The 23,089-nt window shown below is 45.4% G+C and overlaps 1 protein-coding gene across 2 annotated transcripts in view; it reads right to left on the bottom strand.

Annotated features, from left to right (window-relative positions):
• Positions 1-4,767: 4,767 nt before the first annotated feature.
• LOC119973251 (inositol 1,4,5-trisphosphate receptor type 2-like) overlaps positions 4,768-23,089 on the bottom strand; it is a 169,581-nt gene continuing 151,259 nt past the window's right edge. For both annotated transcript variants that reach the window (XM_038810980.1, XM_038810981.1), the window contains exons 45-47: positions 12,703-12,863; positions 8,177-8,338; positions 4,768-6,028 (exon numbers count right to left, since the gene is read on the bottom strand). In XM_038810980.1, coding sequence (XP_038666908.1) covers positions 5,942-6,028; positions 8,177-8,338; positions 12,703-12,863 — 410 coding nt within the window. In that variant the 3' untranslated portion in view covers positions 4,768-5,941. The remainder of the gene's footprint in view (positions 6,029-8,176; positions 8,339-12,702; positions 12,864-23,089) is intronic.

Here is a 23,089-nt window from a genome sequence, read left to right as displayed (position 1 = left end):
TATCGGGGGAATTCTACGTACAATAGAGGAAACCAACTTGTGGTGAATGAATACAGTTGTCTGGATTGGAGGAAGGATTCATTGTTTCATGTGGAAAATGCTTTAGTGCTTTGGAAGATAGTCTGACGAGCGATCAAGGGGGTTGTCCGACCCAACTGTCTGCCCTTCTTCCACGGCTACATTCACAGCTGGCTGGGTCTCTCCGGAGAGGGATCATGCGGTGTTCACTGGCACCCTCAAGACATTCCATGCCCGTTGGGCACTGCAGGGGTGGGGTTCATTATTGACCCTGTTAATCATATTTTGGTTTGACGTTTCAAGTCTCATTTGTCATTCGTTTTTTGTTTAAGGCAGTTTCTCTTTAAGGGACTGTCCCTTTAAGTTGTCCCTCAGTTCATTTGATTTTGTTTACTTGGTTACTTATGTTAATCAAAATAGTTGGAACAAAGCCTGAGGAAAGAGAACATTTCAGAATATCTCGTGACAGAAGAGAGATCAGAATGAATACGATGTTGAGCAAGATACCGAAAGGGCAGGAAGGAAGTTGGGGAGGAACATAATGCAACCAGTTCCAGGTGGCCTGTGGGCTTCCGATAGGTGCTTCAGGAAAATCCAACAAGTTTGGGGGAATGTGAAAGTGGGGAATGATGGATCATGCCAAATACAGAAACCAGGAACTGGAAAGTATGTTGAATGAACCACTGGAGAAAAATAGGCAGAACGACAACACAATATCCATGGAGAAGCAGGTTAATGAATGGTTTCAAGGAGTAGCCAAGGTAACTAAAAATAGATGATACTCTCAAACATCTCTGATGTAGGCCAAATCCAGGTTTACAACAAAAAAAGGAACTGTCCTTCAATCGCTGATTTAACGATTTACTATAATTCTCCAAGAATCCAACATTACAACACTAATTTTTTTTTACCCTGAGGGTGGTGGGTGTCTGGAATCCACTGCCCAAACTGGTGGTAGAGGCTGAAAGGCTCAACCAGTTTAAAAAGGTAAAAGTAAAATACTGCAAATGCTGGAAATCTGAAATAAAAACAGAAAACGCTGGGAAAAAACCCCCAGGTCTGGCAACGTCTGTGGTGAGAAAAACTGAATTAACATTTCAAGTCTGTATGAGTCTTCTTCAGAGCTGAAGGGAGGGAGAAATGTGATGGGTGGAGCAAAATAGAGGCACAGGTGGAAGCTCAGGAGTGATTTTGCCGGGATATCATGGGCACAAGACAGAGTGAGTGTTAAAGGTAGAGTTAAAGACTAAAGAAAGTGTTAATGTGGTAAACGGGTAAGAGAACAGAACAAGGGTCGGCATTGTGGAAGTAAAACTTAAGAACAAGTGACAGATGGCCCTGTGGGGGAGGCGTCTGTTGGGGGGGGGGGGGGGGCTTTGAGACTGAAAGGTCGAATTAAAAAAAGGGGTCAAAATGGAGGCGAGTGCTCACAGCCTGAAGGTGTTGAACACAAGTGTTGAAACCGAAAGACAGTAACATGCTCCAAAGCTTGGAGGCAAGCCATCAATGCCAAAGAGCATGACTGTGACATCTGGGCTCTTTAAGAGGCGATCGGGCGATAGGATCACATGACCCAGGAAAACCAATGAGCAAGCGTAGGCTCTTGCCTCAGATCGATTCGGGATGCTGACTAGCAGCCATGAAGTTGCTAGATTCTGTAAGATAGTATAGCGTCAATAAACGTTAGCTGTTTCACACCTAGTTGGTGAGTCAAAGTTACTGCAATGACCCTCCCCGCACCACACCCTGCCCACCCGCAGTCTTTACAGGAGGGGGTTTCCGAGCTTGGGCTGAAACCTTGTCTCATTGTTTATGCCTCATTGTTTAGCTTAGTTAGGAGTTGCCTCTGATTTTCAAGAGAAGACTACCTCCTTACGGTGTTCATAGTCAACCAAGAGGATGATTTACAGTGTGCGTATTGTCTTTCCACACAGGAATTGCCAGCTTATATTCAGATAATAACACTGCCTCATAGCCTTCAAAACAGAAATCAATGGTTCTCGCCCCTCAATAGCAGCAACCGCAGCAATAGCTAGGCTGTGACAATTCATTAAATACTCCTGCTCACTAAAAAAGATAAGCTTTATTAGTTTAAGATAAAAACATATCGTCCAGTCAGAACCAATTAAGACCTTCCCTTTTTTTTTAAAACAAAGGCCATACAAATAATACCAGTTAAAAAGGCTTTGCAATGATGATTTAATTGGAGATTTCTATTGCCTCCCCACTATTTTGCAATTCATGCAAGATATTCAAATTAAGACCATATAAATACCACATTTTTAAAAAATCACACCATTTGAGTACATTGATGCAGCAAAATATCTCAGTTATTTCCACCATTAATATACAAAGCTCATCTTTTAAATGTCATACATCCTTTGTAGTTCAATTGGTTCAGATATAAAAATACTTTTTTTTGCTTTAGTACCTTTGCAATTTGATAACATCAAAAGGTTAGATACATTCAAAGTGGCTATCAAAGAACAAAAGTGTCTTTAGTCGAGATACGTCGCCCGGAACATCGCTCCCCCAATCTGGATGTGTTCCTCCATGCCAGCACATGAAATGTCCTTTGACTTACCTCCCCCACCCCCTTTTCACTCCAACCACTTTGGTCCCCAATAGAAGTTTTATATTCCAGTTCAAATATACACAAGGTGAAGTTGCATATTGGTTGAAGTTACTCATTCTCTTTTGGTCCAGTTGTCCCAGGAATCAAATATTCAGCAATGTGCGACTGCTAAAATACTCAGTTTTGTTGTCTCACAGTTCATCGACAAGATGTGCAATATAGAACACTGAACACAGAAACAGGAGTAAGCCATTCAGCACCATGAGCCTAGTAGTTGGCCAATGTACAGCTCAACTCCATTTACTCATCCTTTCAATGCTCCTAACCAACAAAAATCTATCAATCCTAGTCTTGAAAACTTCTAATGACTGTACATTTGCAGCCTTTTGGGGGAAGGAGTAGTCACTCCTGAACGCCCTGGCCTGAAGGCATCAGGGAGCTATTGTCCAGAATGATTCTCTTTATTCTTTAAGAAAAAAGTACAATGCTTGTCCATATTCATTTTATCTATGGAGGACAGGTCCCTGCATATGAATATATGAGCATTCACCATGGCCACATCTTGACCAGTCAGAGCCGTCTTGCCAACCAATCAGCACCACTTTTCTCATGTGTTCCATTTGAAATTTGGTATTCTTGCATTTGTCCTGATGAGTGCAAGATGCAAAGTTTTGACAGCATGTCTCTTTTTCCAGCAATATGAGAAAACAGTGAGAAAATGGACACAAAATATAAGAAATGGGGGATATGAACAGGAACACGATCACCATACTGAGAAGAAAAATTAACACATTTAGCAGCTTAAATCATAGAGGTATCATAGAATCCCTACAGCACAAAAGGAGGCCATTTGACCCATTGAGTCTGCACCGACCCTCCAAAAGAGCACTCTACCCAGGTCCACTCCCCCATTCAACCTGCTATATCCCTGAAACATAACCAGCACACCCCTGGACACTAAGGGGCAATGTTAGAATTGCCAATCCACCTAACCTGCACTCTTTGGCTAAATCTAGGCATCCATGAGGCACTGTGGGCCATCGGCAGAAACAGAATTGTATCTCACCACAAGCTTCAACCTCATGAACTGCTCCATCGCTCACTCTACTCTTGCCATCAAGCCTGCCCACCAACACTCACGCAATGAGGCATATAGAATATTGCGCCAGACCAGTGCCCGGTGTTGCTGGGTATTGGGTGCTGTTATTTTTAAGTTATAATAACAAATCTTCAAAACACTGAAAGCAGCAAACTGCAACTAAACAAAAATAAATAGATCATGTCCAAACTCCAAGCCCTGACCAGAGCAGGCTCTGTGTATAGCCCCATCCATCCATCCTCAACAATGATGGAGTCCAGTCCATCCGCAATTAGCCATAGTTCACAAGAGGGATGCTCTGTTTAGAGCAAGAGACTAGTGGTTATGGTTTGAGAGGCATCACTCTACACTGTTTAATCACGTCACAACCGTGGCCAACAAATCCCTGGGTGGAAATCACTTGAGTACACAGAATATCGCAGAATCTATGGCACTGACAGCATCCAGCTGTAGTGTTGAAGACATGTGCTCCAGAACAAGCTACCCACTCCCAGTGATGCTATTCCATCAGAGCTACAGTACAATACATGCCAGACAGAGTGGAAAATTGCCTGGGTATATCCTGTAGGACAAATTCAACCTGATCAATTATTGCCCGGTCAACCTGTTCTCAATTATCAGCAAAAAGTCAGGATCACTGTCCACCAGGCTTTATTACAGCCTTGGTCCAAACATAGACAAAGGAGTAGCACTAAAGAGGTGAGGTGAGACGACTGCCCTTGACATCAAGGCCTCACTTGACCAGAGTGTAGCATCAAGGAGCCTTAGTAAAATTGGAGTCAATAGGAATCAGGAGGAAAACTCTCCCCGGGTTGGAGTCATACCTAGCGCAAGGTTATGGCTGTTGGAGGCCAATCATCTCAGCCCCAGCACATTAACCTGAGGAACTCCTGCAGCAGTGTCCTAGGCCCAACCACCTAGGTGGCACAATAGCACAGTGGTTAGCACTGTTGCTTCACAGCATCAGGGACCCAGGTTCGATTCCCAGCTTGGTTCACTGCCTGTACGGGTTTACTCCAGTTTCCTCCCACAAGTTCCTAAAGTCGTGCTTATTAGGTGAATTGGACATTCTGAATTCTCTCTCAGTGTACCCGAACAGGCGCCGGAGTGTGGCGACTAGGGATTTTTACAGTAACTTCACTGCAGTGACACTAATATTTATTATTACCTTCAGTTGCTTCATTCATTACCCCTGTATTGTTGATTCAACTGTGTTCAATACCAATTGCAATTACTCAGGTACTTGACTGCTTGCCCAGACTTGGGCCGGTAACTGGTAACAGTCGCACTACACAAATGCCTTACAATGACCATCTCCAACATTAGGGAATCTAACCATCTTCCCATGCACCGAGACCCCCACGTCAACATTCTGGGTTGTCACTGCCAACCTGAAACTCAACCAGCCAATCATATAACCTGAGGCTGGGGTATTTTGTGGTCAATAGATTACCTGCAAGGTACAAGGTAAGGACTATGGTGGAATACTCTCCACTTGCCTGGACAAGTATAGCTGCAATAAAACTGAAAACAATTGACACCATCCAGGGCAAAGATAATATGATGGCACCTCAATCATGAGCTTAAACACCTACTACTGTGAACTATGATCTCCCGTACGTACTGCAGCATCTTGCCAAGCTTCATTAGCAGCAACTCCCAAATTCATGATCTACACTCAAAAGGAAAAGGACAGCTCAAAGTTCCGCTCCAACTCACATATCATCGTGACTTGGCCAAAAGTCACCATTCCTTCATTATTGCTGGGTCAAAATCCTGCAACCTCCCACATAACCCCATCATGAGAGCATTGCCAACACACCAACAGCAGAGGTGCAAGAAGGATGCCCACCACCAACATTGTGGAGGGAACTAGAGATGGGAAATAAATGCTATCGACACCCAGATCCCGAGAATGAATAAAACAAATCAAAAACCGGTCACTATCTCGTAATCAGAAGTGGGACAACAATACTGAGCATTTTGATTATGGGCATGGAGGGAAATAAACACATTAGAATTACGAAGAAGAAAATTGGAATGAAGTCGAGAAAGTCCAATTGCACCAGTAGGAAGGTCACTTATAGGAATATGATCCCCATGATGGATATTAAAGACGTGTGTCCTCTTAAGCTGCTTCGATCCAGTTATTAAGGCATTTTCTCAAAACAGGAATGGGGTCGCAACAACGAGCATTATTTGTCCCCAGAGTGTGATCTCGTGGAAACATGTTCTAATGTCACTGTTCCTCAGTGTGCTGCCACTTGATGGTTCAGTTGAGATGGATTTGGTCCTAGAAACCCCAGACGCTGCTTGTTCTTTCTTTGCTCGGTCATCTACAAAATAAAATAAAAACCCACATCAACACAGAGTAATACAGCACACCGAGAGACCATTTGGCCCATCCTGCCTGACCCAATTCTTTGAAAGAGTTTCCCAATCACTCCCACGCGCTCATCTTTCTTTGAGAGCATGAAGAATGAGAGAACGCAGATTCAAAATAATTGGCAAAAGGAGTAAAAGTGATGGGAGGAATTTTTTTTTTCCGCGCAGAGTATGGTTTGAGAATGGATCAAACTTCCCGAGAGGGCGGTGGAGGCAGGTTGTATCAAGGTATTGAAAACGGAATTGGATTGCTATCTGAAAGGAAAGAATGTGCAAAGTTCCGGGGATCAGGCAGGGGAGTGGGGCTCAGTAGAATGCTCCTTCAGAGAGCAAGTGCAGACACGATGGGGCAAATGGCCTTCTTTTGGACCATGTAATGAGTCTGTGATTCTCGAGAGCCCTGCTCCTTTTCAAACATTTATGGAAAAGGAGTTGGCCATTTAGCCCCCTGTCCCCGTTTCATTGTTCCATGATATCGGTGACCTGATCCATATACCCACCTTTTGCTAGCAAAATTCTATTGGTCACAACTTTAAAATTGATCTATCCAGCATCAATTGTCACCTGCAATCACTCTGCAAAGTCTAGCTCTAATTTTCAGCCACCAACCCTACATCTAGATTTCCCAGCTAACAGAAATTGTTTCTTCTAATTTACCCGATCTGTTCCTCCTAATATCGTGCAAACTTTGATCAATTCACCCCCAAACTTCTAAAACCCAAGGATCACAACCCTAGTTTGTTTACGTTTTCCTTCTAGCTGGACCTTCGGAGTCTAGTATATCTACATTGCAGCCCCTCCAAGGTCAATACATCGTACCCAAGGCGTGGTGGCCACAACTACTCTCAGTAACACCAGGTGTGATCAACAAAGGCAATTTTCTTTTGAACGTTACACCCGCTTTCATCATCTTTACAGACAACACACTCGAATTCACAACAACTTGCTGCATAAAATAATTTCTGCTCAACATAACTTTAAGATATTTGACCAAATAGTTATCCCTCCTGGTACCAACTTCCCTGCCAGCGGAAAATGATTTGTTCCCGCACCTGTTCTATCAAAAAACCCTCATATTCTGGATATCATTTCTATGAGTTTATTTTTGAGGGTTTTAGTTGATCTGTTCAGCCCAGCCTTTCTCTGTTGTTTATCTTCCACGAGGGCAACATCCTTACTCCCTGTGCCTACCTTGTTCCCATGTCCTTTTACATTCAACCACTTACCTAACCTATTCTACAATGTTGTCATGGTCTTTGCTTCAGCCGCCAACACAATCCACTGTGTGTAGAAAGTTTCTCTCATTTGCTGATCTACATTGCTTATATTTAATCTTAAACCTAACTCGCCCTCATCCTAACTGGATGAGGATCACTGGATACAATGTGTGATAAATCTCACCAAATTTCATAATTTTCACCAAGTTTCACCATAAATTTCACCAAGTTGGTTGTCATCAAACATAGAAACTTGAAACAGGATTAGGCCATTCGGTCCTTCGAGACTGCTCTGCCATTCAATATGATCATGGCTGATCCTTGATCTCAATGCCATAATCTCGCTTTCTCCCTTGATGCCATTAAAATCTATCTCTCTCTTGAATACATTCCATGACTTGGCCCCCACAGATTTCTGTGGTCGAGAATGCCACAGGTTCTTTCCTCACCTCAGTCCCTGTAACTTGAGACTGTGTCCTCTGGTTCCCTGCAACTAGTCTGTCCAGCCCTGTTAGAATTTTATAGGTTTCAATTAGATCTCCTCTTATCTTTCTAAACCCTCATGAATACAGGCCCAGTTAAACCAGTCCCTCCTCATAGAACAGTCCCGCCAACCTCAGCATCAGCCTATTGATCAATGTTGCCATTCATCTGCTCCAACTAATCACTCACCGACTCGATGAGAATCAGTGGATTCTACAATGAGTTGCTGACCTGCTCCCTCATGACCTGCTTCCCTCAGAGGGAGAATCGCATCAACATAGTTTGTAATGGAGGCAATTTTGCGATCTGCCAACATAGGTTACCCCTCACCCACACCCGAGGGACTCGGGAACTTATTCAAAGAGAGTGGTTGAGCCCCAGAAACAATTGTTGCTTTACCTGTTCTTTCAGTTCTGAAAGCTGACCAGATAGCTGTACCACCAGATTCATGGTCAGTTCCAACTTATCCTGCAAACATCTGATTTCATTCTGTTCACTGTCGCCTTCATTACTGACCAACGATATGGCCCGCATTCGAGGGAACCAATCCAGGTTATTCTCCTGTAATCATTAATCCAAACTTCAGTAAGACTTGAGAACAGAGAAGCGATAATTTTAAAAGAAATATTGGGATAAATGAATATAGTGATTGATCCAGGAACTAAATAAAGAAAGGAACCTTAAATGACATAGGGATAACCCAACACAAATTACAGCCAATTAAGGATTTTCAAATTGCAGTCACTGCTGTAATTTAAGAAACTTATGGCCCAATTAGTGAATCAGTGTCGGAAATTTATAATGATTGTATGATAACTATGAGGGAAAAACAGCTCACATTTATGTACCGATTTTCAGACGGGGCGGTATGGTGGCACAGTGGTTAGCACTGTTGCTTCACAGCTCCAGAGACCCGGATTCAATTCCGGCCTTGGGTAACTGCGTGGAGTTTGCATGTTCTCACGTGTCTGCGTGTTCTTTTTTCTTTCAGAGGGTTTGGTGCAGGCCCAATGGGCCGAATGGCCTCATTCTGCATTGCAGGATTCTATGATTCTATCTTCAACAGGCAATGCATCTGCGCGCCTTTTTTTCTTTCAGAGGGTTTGGTGCAGGCACGATGGGCCGAATAGCCTCCTTCTGCATTGCAGGGATTCTATGATTCTATCTTCAACATATAAAGCATCTTCACCATTCATATAACGATTTTCAGATATGAAGCATCTTCAACATAGATAAATCTTTCAGCTGCTCCACAGAAATACAATTAGATTGATCACTACCCACAGAAGCAAAAACTATGCTTTGCTTCCCTCCCAGTGTCATGGGAAATTCTACAGCCAACTGAGAGGGTAGGTGGCAGTATTCTTATTTATTTTGTACAATTCTTTTAACATCAGTACTGAAAACAAAGGGAGGAAGTCGAGGAAGGAGAGGGAGGAAGGCCTGAAATAATCCTTTCATTTTCCACTTTGTTATAAGCAACAATTAAGATTAATGTTTGGCTGCCCTAATGGCCATCTAATTGTTAATTATATACCATTTCAAGGCCTCTGCTATACTTTATAAACTAATAGTTCAGAGCAGTTACTGATGTCTAGAATTGTATAAACGTTCACTCTACAAAGCGTCAGTTCTGAATGCATTCGGAATAACTCAGAAATTGCCAGACACAGAAAGACCGAGATCTGTCTCATTCACCTTTGACCAGCTGGATGTCACATGATGCAACGTTGACTCGTCACGAAAATCAATCTTTCATCAATCAGTCTTCAACAGACTCAGACACGAGGTGATACAAAAACCCCAATCATGGAGAGCTTTCAGAACTGGTGATTGAGTGATCACTCGGCTGAGGTGGTGAGCCGGCAATTTGCCGCAATTGTGCTAGTTTGGCTGGCATGTTGCCACCTTCAGTCACTTGGATCAGGTGCAGGGGAATGGAGGGGTGGGGGGGGTAGGGGTCAGTGGTGTGGAAGATGATGGCTACCTGTCCACAAGTGGCTGGAAATAATTTAAGTCAAATAAAGCGTCAGTCTTTTGACACCAACTGGATCTTTCTCGGTGTTGATTTGCAGAGGCCTCCCAGTGCTTTGTTTGCCGATTTCCAGCCCCCCCCCCCCCCCACCCCAGCCCCCCCTCCGCCAATCCCCACAGCCACACTTGTTACAGGGTCACAGGTCACCCAATGGAGGGATTCCCACTCCATTAATGTCAGCTCGGTAGTTGTGGTTACATTTTATGTTTTTGAAATTTCTTCTCTCTGTACTATCTGCATCGGCAGCTCCCACCTCAAGACGGTGGTGCTAAGGGATATTCTTATCGGCCCTCCTGCTTTGGGAGCCTGCCCTCTAGCCTTAAGTGGGCATGAGAACACCACCTAGTCATTAACTGTACAGCCTCCTGACCACAGTGTCGGGTATCAGACGCTGATACGATGTGGGGTCGGGGGAAATGGTTCCAATGGCGGGGTCACGACCCCAGTAGGAAAGTCCTGCCTGGTAGGTTCAAAGGTTCCCTATTACCCCCATGTATGTTGCAGTTACCATTCTGGTTTTTTTGTTATAAAAGGACTTTATGCAGGCAGATATGTTCCCATTGTTGAACATACATGGGCAGCACGGTAGCATTGTGGATAGCACAATCGCTTCACAGCTCCAGGGTCCCAGGTTCGATTCTGGCTTGGGCCACTGTCTGTGCGGAGTCTGCACATCCTCCCTGTGTGTGCGTGGGTTTCCTCCGGGTGCTCCGGTTTCCTCCCACAGTCCAAAGATGTGCAAGTTAGGTGGATTGGCCATGATAAATTGCCCTTAGTGTCCAAAATTACCGTTAGTGTTGGGTGGGGTTACTGGGTTATGGGGATAGGGTGGAGGTGTTAACCTTGGGTGGGGTGCTCTTTCCAGGAGCCGGTGCAGACTCGATGGGCTGAATGGCCTCCTTCTGCACTGTAAATTCTATGAAATACTCAGTCATGACAACTGTGATCACCCAGATGAAGGCTTTTAACTCGAAGTGTAATCATAGAACCCGCGCAGTGCAGAAGGAGGCCATTCTGCAATCTCAGGAGATCACTCTGTGCTTACCTCTAATACTAGGCCTGCTCGGCATTCCTGCAATGTGGTGTGAATTGGCAGGCTGCATGGGCAAACCTTCCCAAATCTCATACTCTCGCCTGATGTGGAATTCGAATATGTTTACACGGTATAGTTAAACCTTCCATTCATCTGTATTCGGGGGAGCGGAGGCTAATGGGTCATTGCAGTGGCAGAGAGACAGGGGTTGACCCTCGAGAGTGTGCCAACCAGACTGATGGATGAGAGAGCAGGTCAGCAACTCATGCAGTCGGTGAGTGATTAGTTTGAGCAGATGAATGCCAACATTGATCAATAGGCTGATGCTGAGGTAGGCGGGACTGTACTAACTGAAATGGAACTGAAAATACCACAGAACGATAAAGAAACTCTTATCACACTCTCTACTGTCAGGAGTGTTGGTTGATAAGACTTATGGCCGGTATTAGACTTGAAACTTTTATTTGCTGCTCTGCAGCTGCCCCTTCTCACAGGCAATTAGTGACGGGCACCCCCACATCCCTTGAATGAATTAAAATAAAATTGCTTAATTTCTGTAAATAAACCTAGTTGGTTAACTTGGAATCTGAGCTCTAATCGAATGCGGAGTTAAAAATGCCGCCCCTCCTGGTACCATGGATTTCCACTGGATGACTTTGCTGGACAAAGTACTGGAGTGGGTTGCCTGATATTCTGCAGTATGGCTGATCAGTAAACTTTCCTGCCGCCTGCCATTAGGCACATTGGGAGGAATTACAGGCCGATAATCAACCTGTTTGGCCACGCTCTGAACGCTCCTTCTGTGGCCATCAAGTCCTGAAGTGGGAGTTGAACCCAGAGCTTCTGGTTCTGAGGTAGGGACATTACCCACTGTGCTTCAAGACCGCTACAATAATGTCTCTATTCACCTTACTGGAACACAGGAAAAAGAGAGGGTCAGTGTAAACTCGATGGGTCGAATGGCCTTCATCTGCACTGTAGGGATTCCACAGAGATCATTCACCCAGATCATGGCTTTTCTGTACCTCAATTCCATTGAATGCCTTGGTTTCTTAATACCCTCACTATATAAATATATGCCTCCAATATGGATTTTGAATGTTTTAATTAAACTCCAACGGAACAGCTTTTTGGGGCAATGAGAGTCTCAGATTTCTAATACCCTTTACATAAAGCAGTGCTTCCTGATTTCACCCTTGAAAGACCTTGCGTTAATTTTCAGGATATGCCCCCCCCCCCCCCCCCCCCCCCCCCCCCCGATTGTTCTGGACTCCCCACCAAAAGAAACAGTACATGGAGGGTACAAGGGGGCATATTGCTGGCATTGGCCATCGTAAAGGGATCGTGATAGCATGCGGGGTGGGTGCAGGGGTGAATTTCAGGCGGCCTTTAATCATTGTTGGGAGCTGGTATGCTGTGTTGGAGAATCGAGGCCCGCCTCCACACCCTCACTCCTCAAGCACTTCAGTACAGCCCGCGAAACGCACTGATGTGAAATGCCAAAAATGGCATGTGAACTCACAAATGGGTCGGGTGTGCAGTTTTCTCGCACAAAAAATTGTGAAGGTCGGGTTTCCCTGAAACCGAGAAAGATCCAGCCCATGGCGTGTGGAGTGCCCAGCTCTTTGGGAAGGACCGATACTTTTGAACCTACAATTCCCAAAGTTCTGCAACACTGGGCTCCTCCTTGAATCATGTCTGTTGTAGATGGGATTGTTAGCATTAGTCAACTTCATTACTATACCAGGATGGCAGAATGCAAACAAGATGGACTTCAATCTTTTCTCATCTAGCAATTCTTAACCCTTTAATGCTGGTAAGTGGCCAGCAGTGTGAACATTATTCCACGGGACTCACCCTGATCATTTGTGCAACGTAACTTTCCGGTCCAGTATATTCAGTTGGATTCTTGACTTTGATTAAGACAATGAAGTATAAGTAGTACCACATATTGTGTTCAACCTTGATGTGTTCCTCAAAGGACACGGTCTTGTTATCAAACTTGTCTCTTTCAAGCCCTACAAATAAAAGTTTACAAACAATCATTTGTTAGCAGTGTTTTATTAGTGCTTGTCAGCGTGTCTTGGGCTTGTTGACGGTTAAGTGTTTGGCTGTTTGTTGTATTGGGTTAGCGGAGGGTGTTTACGCTTTTGCCTCCATAGGCCACATAGGTATAAACAGCAGGGGGTCTACATCTATATCCCCATTAATCTGCATATACCTCAAGTTGCTTATACTACCACACGACTAAGTCCTGAGTATTTTTCCACCACTAAGGCATAAGTGCTAAAAGCAAACCCATCAGACCCTGAAAATTAAACTGGTTGAAGCGGAGAGCAAAGGGTCAGTTAACTGGGATCCAAAGGTCACATTATCCAGGCATGAGGAGACCATGAGGACTTGGATATTTTCCAGGAGGTTTTGTCCCTGGATGTAACACCTCCAACTGCCCTACCACTGGTCACCCAACAGGCTGATGTTCATGGTATTGTCTCGATGATGGCAGCTACAATATGCCCAAAGCTCTGGTCTCCAGAAACCACATGATTTAACTGGTCAGAACACCCATTAACCAGGGTTGCATTGCATCCTGGGGGCCCCTGCTGCTTGTTCCGAGGTTGACCAGAGTGGAAAAGGAAGAAGAATAAGCCACTGTGATCAACCCCCGACAATCAATCTTTTAATTCTGGAAGATTCCAGGACAGTTTGGGAGGGTTGCCGATTCTTGGCTCCATGCAGCCATGCGGTCCCAGGGGTGGATGCTCGGATTGCGTCACCTCCCCCCCCCCCGGGACTAGGGTTTGAATATGTTCCAACTCTTTTCCAAATCCTACAGGAAACAAGTGTGAGGAGTCTGCTAGCTCCTGCTGACAGTGGCTGAGCTGAACAAGACAGTCCTTGGTGAGCAACTTTAATCAGAAAGGCCACAAGGCTGGGTGAGAAAATGGAATAGTTACAAATCTCGACAGATGCGAGCCAGGACGGCATTGGTGCAGTCCTGCTGCAACGCGATGACACCTCATCCTGGGCACCGGTTGCCTACGCATCAAGGGCAATGACATCCCAGCGGATTTATCTGAGCCAGCGGCTGACGCATCACAGCAGGAAATTAATCCAAACATCAGAATCGCTAAGAATAACAAAACACACACACTGGGTTTGATTAAGTGATGGGGAGATAGTGGTACAATGGTAATGTTACTGAACTAGTCACCCATGGACTCAGGCTAATGCTCTATGGTCTTGGTCACGGCAGCTGGTGGAATTTAAATTCAGTTAATAAAATCTGGAATTGAAACTAGTCTAAGCAAATGTTCATGAAAACATCGGGCGTGATCTGCCAGCCGTGTTGCGCCCAAACGGGAGTGCGACACAGCCGATAGATGCCGGGAGAGGCCCACCGCAGGCTTCCCAACACCCAGTACGCCTCGCAAGATCTGCCATGTCTCGGGAGGCGTCGCGATCAGGATCCCACCCACAATGGGCCAGACCAAACCTCGCACAACCACGTAGGTTCAAAACCCACTTACACTTGCTGACCCGGGATCTATTGGGCTCCTAGCATCTATCCCAGGAGGGCGCCATTCAGTGCTGGTCCACACAAACCTGGACCAGGTGGAATGGTACCCAGGGTGGAGGAGGAAGGGGAGGGGGGGGGGGGGGGGAAGTGTCTCCAGGGCCATCGGAGGCTCCTGGGTGGTCAGGGATTGAGCATAGTGGTCCCTTGCACCTTAGCACTGCCAGGCTGGCACCTTGGCACCATCACACTGGCCCTATCAAGCCGACAGGCGCACTGCCAGAGTGGCAGTACCGGGGTGACTAATGCCCTTTAGGGAAGGAAATCTGCCGTTCTTACCCAGTCTGGCCTACATGTGACTCCAGACCCACAGCAATGTGGTTGACGCTTAAAATACCCTCTGAAATGGCCGATCAAATCACTCAGTACAAGAGCAATTAGGGCTGGGCAACAAACATAGGCCCAGCCACTGATACCCCTGTTGTGTCCTCTGTATTGTTCTTCAGGATGGTGAAGGTTGTAGTGTTGACAAAGAAAAGCAAGCAGTGTTTAACAAACAAAGTTAATTTATTATACTACACTTAAATAGATTGGAACATTTGCTAAGGAATTAGATAAGTAAAGAACACATTACCTAGATAAATGTGAAGTGATTCATTTTGGAAGGAGGAATTTGAATGCTGAATACAGGTTAAAAGGCAGGATTCTTGGAAGTGTGGAGGAACAGAGTTGGGGTCCATGTACATAGATCCCTCAAAGTTGCCACCCAGGTTGACAGGGCTGTTAAGAAGGTGTGTGGTGTGTTGGCTTTCATTAACAGGGGGATTGAGTTAGACCCTGGTTAGACCACACTTGGAATATTGTGTCCAGTTCTGGTCGCCTCATTATAGGAAGGATGTGAATGCTTTGGAGAGGGTACAGAGGAGATTTACTAGGATGCTGCCTGAACTGGAGGGCACGTCTTATGAAGAAAGGTTGAGGGAGCTCGTGCTTTTCTCACTGGAGTGAAGAAGGAAGAGAGGTGACTTGATAGAGGTGTACAAGGTGATGAGAGGCATGGCTAGAGTGGATAGCCAGAGACTTTTCTCCAGGGCGGAAATGGCTGTCACAAGGGGACATAATTTTAAGGTGATTGGAGGAAGGTATAGGGGAGATGTCAGAGGTAGGTTCTTTACACAGAGAGTGGTTGGTGGGTGGAATGCACTGCCAGCAGAGGTGGAGGAGTCAGAGTCATTAGGGACATTTAAGCGACTCTTGGACAGGCACATGGACAGCAGTAAATTGAAGGGGTGTAGGTTAGGTTGATGTTAGATTAGGATAAGTGCCAGATTTGTGTTCGTCCTCCAGCCCCTTCCCATCTTCATCCCTCAGTCCTTCTTTAAGCAGGTGAACAAGATCATCTCGGGATCCGTATGGGCAAATAAGACCCCACGAGTAAAGAGACTGTACCTGGACCGCAGTCGGAGGCGGGGGGCTGGTGCTGCCGAACGTTTGCAGCTACTATTGGGTGGCTAACATAGCCATGATTAGGAAATGGGTATTGGGGGAGGAGTCCACGTGGGAGCAGTTAGAGGCGGCCTCATGTAAAGGTACCAGCCTAGGGCCACTTGTCACGGCACCTCTGCCGTTCTCGCCGGCCCGCTACTCCTCTAGTCCGGTGGTGGAGCAACAATCACAGATTTGTCCCGGGCAAGATAGACGGAGGGTTTCAAAACTGGTATAGGACAGGCATTAAAAGGATGGGGGGCCTGTTCATAGACGGGACCTTTCCCAGCCTGAAAGCGCTGGAGGAGAAATTCAGTTTACTGCCTGGAAATGCTTTCAGATACCTTCAGATACGCGCCTTTCTGAAAAAACAGGTGGTGTCATTTCCGCTGCTACCCCCACGCAGGATACAGGGTAGGGTGGTCTCCGGCACCTGGGTAGGGGAGGGGAAGGTTTTGGACATCTGCCGGGAACTTCAGGAGGCAGAGGAAGCTCCAGTAGAGGAGGTTAAGGGCAAATGGGAGGAGGAGCTAGGTGGGGAGCTGGATGCGGCCATGTGGGCAGACGTCCTAAATAGGGTCAATTCCTCTTCATCGTGTGGCAGGCTTAGCTTAATCCAGTTTAAGGTGGTCCACCAGGCACACATGACAGCAACCAGGATGAGCAAGCTCTTTGGGGATAAATGTGCGAGGTGTGAGGGAAGCCCTGCAGATCATGTCCATAAGTTCTGGGCATGCCCGGCTCTTAAGGGATTCTGGCAGGGTTTTGCTCAGGCAATGTCCAAAATCTTAGACACGCGGGTGGTGCCGAGTCCAGAGATCGCTATCTTTGGTGTGTCAGACGATCAGGGAGTTCAGGTAGCGAAAGAGGCAGACGTATTGGTCTTTGCCACCCTGGTAGCCTGGAGACGGATCCTGTTAATGTGGAGGGACTCAAAGCCTCGAGTGTGGAGACCTGGGTTAGTGACATGGCTGGGTTTCTCAGTCTCGAGAAAATAAAGTTTGCCTTGAGAGGGTCCATGGCAGGGTTCTCTCGGAGGTGGCAGCCATTCCTCGACTTTGTGGGAGAGCAGTAAAGGTCAGTCAGCAGCAGCAGCATCCCGGGGGGGGGGAGGGGGGAAAGAATTGTTACGTTGTATTGTTCTTTTCTTTGTATATACGGTTAACATTTATTTTGTTCTGTTAATTGTTGCGTATGGTTATGCAAAAATTATGTTTTTGACAAAAATTTGAATAAAAATAATTTTAAAAAAAAGATTAGGATAAGTGGTCGGCACAACATCGTGGGCCGAAGGGCCTGTACTGTTCTATGTTCTATTACGCTTCTATAATACTAAAATATGCTATCAGCTAAACTATCTTTAGTTTAAGGGGGGGGTTGTTGGGTTACGGGTATAGGGTGGATACGTGGGTTTGAGTAGGGTGATCATGGCTCGGCACAACATTGAGGGCCGAAGGGCCTGTTCTGTGCTGTACTGTTCTATGTTCTATGTTCTATCTCACATCTATTCAGTCTGGTTCACTTCCACACACTCTCACGCTCTCCTGTCTCTCAGAAGTCAAGGAGACATTTGATATGTATATGGTTGCCCTATAGCACCATCTAGTGACTAGAGTAGTAACATAACATTAACCCTTTATGTTCCTTACAATATCCAGATATTGTGACAACCCACATCCCATGAAAGAATAAAAAAACATAGCCGTAAAAGGGGGTTTACGTTTAACAATGAGGCTGTGAGGCAGAGACAAAAGTGCGAGTGCTCCTCATACACAACTTCAGAATGATCCAAAATGTTTTACTGCAACACAAAGTACTTTACAAATATATTCACTGTTGAATTGTGGGGAACACAGCAGCCAAAGTGTCCACAGCAAAGTCCCAGATACAGCGAGGAAATAAATAACCAGGTAATTACTTTTTGCTATGTTGGCTGAGGCACAAATGTTAGCCGGGGAACGGGAGAACTCCAGCCTGCTCTTCGGCGAGTAGTGCTGTGCGACCTTCTACAGCCACCCGAAAGAGCAGACCTTGGTTTAATATCCTATCCACCAGATGGCAATGCTAATACTGCATTGAGGGGCCAGCTCTGCTCTCTGGAGTGAGGCTTGATCCCACAAACCTCTGACTCAGAGGTCAGATATTTACCAAGTGAGCCAAAACTGACACGTTATACAATTCTTTAAAGAGTAAAGGGATAAAAATAACATTAAAAAGGACAAGATCGACTCTGGATTTTATACAGGAGGCATTGAACATAAAGCAAGGAAGATTGTACAAGACATTGATTAGCCTACAGTTTGTAAAGTGTGTACCATTTGGGACATTCCATTCCAGAATAACTATTAGAGCTAATGGCAAAGGGACAGAAGGTGATTCATTAGAGTGAGATTTTCCAAAAAGATTATAAGGAAGTCCAACAAAGGTTTTCAAAGTGCCAGGACACGGAGTGAAAGTGTTTCCACTGGTTGATGAATCAGTAACAAGGGCGTGGAAAACAGACAGCAAGTTAAGATAAATGCTTTCAAATAGTTGTTTGGCAGTACAGAAGGGTGTTGCTGAGAAAAGACATTTTGTCAAAGCTTTTCATCTTGCACTCATCAGAACAATGACAAGAATACTGTCAGTGGTAACAACAAGTTTATACTGTATGACAAGAGGGTGCTGATTGGTTGGTAAGTGGACTGATTGGTAGAGGTGTTGCTGTGGAGAATGCACCAGTTACTGGGGGACTGGCAGATAACTGCCAAGCATTGTTTGAAAATTTAAAACAGGTAGCTTGACCCTGAGGAATGAACCAGCGAATGGTCATCACTTAGTTTGTTTAGCTGAAACAGGTGCAATGTGTGTGCATGTTCTTTCTGTATGCAAAGAGCAGGCCCCTGTGTATTAATATGTGTTGCTTAATAAATAGGAACATTCAGCCTGTTCCACCATTCATGGCTGTGACCTAACTCCATGTACCTGCCTTTGGCCCATATCCCTTAATATTTTTGCTCAATAAAAATGTATCTCAGATTCAAAATCAACAACTGATCTAACTTCAACTATTTGTGGGAGAGAGTTCCAAATCTCTACAAACCTTTGGGTAAAGATCTCTCCTGAAAAGTCTAGCTTTAATTTTTAGACTATGCCCCCGAGTTTTAGAATCTCTAACCAGTCGAAATAGTTTATCTTTATCTACTTTGTCTTCCCCTGTTAATATCTTGAATACTCAGATCAAATCACCCCATAGCCTTCTACATTCTAGTGAATACAGGTCTAATTCGAGTAATCTCTCCTCATAACAGTACCCCTGCAATCCAGGTATCATTTTTGTAAACCTACGTTGCACTCCCTCCAAGGCCAAAATATCCTCCCTCAGGTGTGGTTCCCAGAACTGCTCACAGTTCTCCAAGTGGGGTCTAACCAGGGTTTTGTAAAGCTGCAGCATAACCTCTGTGTATTTATACTCCAACCCTCTAGATATAAAGGCTAGCATTCCCTTAGCCTTTTTGGTTACCTTCTGCACTTGTTCCTGGCATTTTAAGGATGTCCATGCGCCTGAACCCCCAAATCTCTTTGGACATCCACTGCACCCAACCTCTTTCCATTTAAAGGAGTATTAATACATGTGATGTTTTGTTGCTGAGACCATAGCAGCATTAAAAAGCTAAAATTTGGAAACGCAAAGGAAAGAATGGACACGTAACGTGGTGAGAACAGCGTGGAGTCTCACACTGCCACTTGATGCACAGAATCTCCATGCATGCTTTCACTAAATCCGAAATCATGGCAAGCACTTGTTAAGAAAAAAACCTCATTTGAGGTATGAATGATCAAACCTATCCTTCAAGGCAATGATTTAGTTTGCTAGGATCTGAATCGAGGTCTGACATCGTTACTGAATTCCTGCCTTTCTTTGTGGTAATGGATAATGAAGCAGCATTTTGTTCATGAGAAAAGGATAGTTCCAAACAGGGTTTGGAATGAGTTCTGGGACAAAGGCTATGCGATCCGTCATACCAAAGAAACAGGGAAAGATAAATGTGGAAAATACCTGGCATGTCAGATTAAATAGTATAAATTCTTATCGGGGCATGGTGTGGTGATACTACTGGATTATTAATTCAGAGACCCAGTCTGATAATCCAAAAACAGGAGTTAAAAGCCCAGTTTGAGAATCTGAATTTCGTTTGGAAATATAAAGCGGCTATTAGTTAAAGTGTCCATTCCGCTGTCATCTGTCAAAAAGCCAAACTTTAAAAAAAATAATTTGCTGGCTCACCCAGCATTGATTACCTATTCCTAATTGCTCTCGAGAAGGTGGTGCGCAGCCACCATCGTAAACCGCTGCAGTCCACGTATAGGGTAGGTACACCCACAGTACGGTTAGGGAGGGAGTTGCTGAATTTTGACCCAGCGACAATGAAGGAGCAGCAAAATATTTCCAAGTCAGGATAACGAGGGACATGGAGGGGAACGACCAGGTGGTGGTGTTCATATGTATCCGCTGCCCTTGTCCTTCCCAGTGGGAGAGGTCACAGGTTTGGAAGGTGTTCTCGAAAGAGCCTGGGTTAGCTTCTGGTTTACTAATGTCCTTTAGAGAAGGAAATCCAGTCTGGATTACATTCAGATCCAGTGCCACATTCACCAGTTGATTCTTACTTTTTCTCGAATTTTTGTTTTTAAACTAACTTTTTTTTTGGGAGTTGTTTTTTGTTTCAAAGCAGCAGGAAACCGGAAGTCGACCGTGGGGATTTCTGGGAAGGTGTGTAGTACTTGTATATAAATTGGGCGGTTGCTAAACCCGAGACACTACACTTGTAGTGTCCGCCACCATTCCACCTCCTCTAACCTAAGGGATTGAGTGAATATCACGTAAGCTCTTCCTTTCTTTTTCTTTTTTTTTTTATCTAGAGGGGATGGCAGGGAAGGCAGTGCAATGTTCCTCCTGCAGAATGTTTGAGGTGAGGGACGCCGTCAGTGTCCCTGCTGATTTCACCTGTGGGAAGTGCACCCATCTCCAGCTCCTCAGAAACCGCGTCAGGGAACTGGAGCTGGAGTTGGATGAACTTCGGATCATTCTGGAGGCAGAGGTGGTCAAGATAGAAGCTTCACGGATGCAGTTACTCCGAAGAATTAAGATAGATGGGTGATGGTGAGAGGGGCTGGGAGGAAGCAGTCAGTACAGGGATCCCCTGTGGTCGTTCCCCTCAGTAACGGGTATACTGCTTTGGATACTGGTGGGGGGGGGGGGAGACGACTTACCAGGGGTAAGCCATGGGGTACAAGTCTCTGGCACAGAGTCTGTCCCTGTTGCTCAGAAGGGAAGGGGGGAGGAGTAGAGTAGAGTCATTGGAGACTCCATAGTTAGGGGGATAGATAAGAGATTCTGTGGAAACGAGAGACACTCGTGGTTGGTGTGTTGCCTCCCAGGTGCCAGGGTCCGCGATGTCTCAGATCGTGTTTTCGGGATCCTTAAGGGGGAGGGGGAGCAGCCCCAAATCGTGGTCCACATAGGCACCAACGACATAGGTAGAAAAATGGATAGGGATGTACGGCAGGAATTCAGGTTGCTAGGGTGGAAACTTAGAGCTAGAACAAACAGAGTTATTATCTCTGGGTTGTTACCCATGCCACGTGCTAGCGAGACGAGGAATAGGGAGAGAGAGCAGTTGAACACGTGGCTACAGGGATGGTGCAGGAGGGAGGGTTTCAGATACCTGGATAATTGGGGTTCATTCTGGGGTAGGTGGGACCTCTACAAATGGGATGGTCTACACCTGGACCAGAGGGGTATCAATATTCTGGGGGGGAAGTTTGCTAATGCTCTTCGGAAGGGTTTAAACTAATTCAGCAGGGGGTTGGGAACCTGAATTGTAGCTCCAGTATACAGGAGGTTGAGAGTAGTGAGGTCATGAGTAAGGTTTCAAGGATTTTAGGAGTGTACCGGCAGGCAGGAAGGTGGTTTAAATAGTGTCTACTTCAACGCCAGGAGCATCCGGAATAAGGTGGGTGAACTTGCAGCATGGGTTGGTACCTGGGACTTCGGTGTTGTGGCCATTTCGGAGACATGGCTAGAGCAGGGACAGGAATGGTTGTTGCAGGTTCCGGGGTTTAGATATTTCAGTAAGCTCAGGGAAGGTGGTAAAAGAGGGGGAGGGGTGGCATTGTTAGTCAAGGACAGTATTACGGTGGCAGAAAGGACGTTTGATGAGGACTCATCTACTGAGGTAGTATGGGCTGAGGTTAGAAACAGGAAAGGTCACCCTGTTGGGACTTTTCTACAGGCCTCCGAAAAGTTCCAGAGATGTAGAGGAAAGGATTGCAAAGGTGATTCTGGATAGGAGTGAAAGTAACAGGGTAGTTGTTATGGGGGACTTTAACTTTCCAAATATTGACTGGAAACACTATAGTTCGAGTACTTTAGATGGGTCCATTTTTGTGCAATGTGTGCAGGATGGTTTCCTGACACAGTATGTAGATAGGCCAACAAGAGGCGAGGCCGTATTGGATTTGGTACTGGGTAATGAACCAGGACAGGTGCTAGATTTGGAGGTAGGTGAGCACTTTGGTGATAGTGACCACAATTCAGTTACGTTCACTTTAGTGATGGAAAGGGATAGATACCGCAGGGCAAGAGTTATATCTGGGGGAAAGGCAATTATGATGCGGTGAGGCAAGACTTAGGATGCATAAGGTGGGGAAGGAAACTGCAGGGGATGGGCACAATTGAAATGTGGAGCTCGTTCAAGGAACAGCTACTGCGTGTCCTTGATAAGTATGTACCTGTCAGGTAGAGGAAGTGGTCGAGCGAGGGAACAGTGCTTTACTAAAGTAGTTGAATCACTTGTTGTCCACAGAGTCAGAGGAGATAGGAAAGGTGCTAAATGAATATTTTTCATCAGTATTCACACAGGAAAAAGACAATGTTGTCGAAGAGAATACTGAGATACAGGCTACTAGACTAGAAGGGCTTGAGGTTCATAAGGAGGAGGTGTTAGCGATTCTGGAAAGTGTAAAAATAATAAGTCCCCGGGCCGGATGGGATTTATCCTAGGATTCGCTGGGAAGCTAGGGAGGAGATTGCTGAGCCTTTGATCTTTAGGTCGTCATTGTCTACAGGGATAGTGCCAGAAGACTGGAGGATAGCAAATGTTGTCCCCTTGTTCAAGAAGGGGAGCAAAGACAACCCTGTGTGAATGGACCAGTGAGCCTTACTTCTGTTGTGGGAAAGTCTTGGAAAGGTTTATAAGAGAT

Source organism: Scyliorhinus canicula, chromosome 11, assembly GCF_902713615.1.
Source record: "Scyliorhinus canicula chromosome 11, sScyCan1.1, whole genome shotgun sequence".
NCBI lineage: Eukaryota > Metazoa > Chordata > Chondrichthyes > Carcharhiniformes > Scyliorhinidae > Scyliorhinus > Scyliorhinus canicula.
Note: the sequence above shows the minus strand (reverse complement) of the source record. Positions and strands in the feature narration are given on the sequence as shown.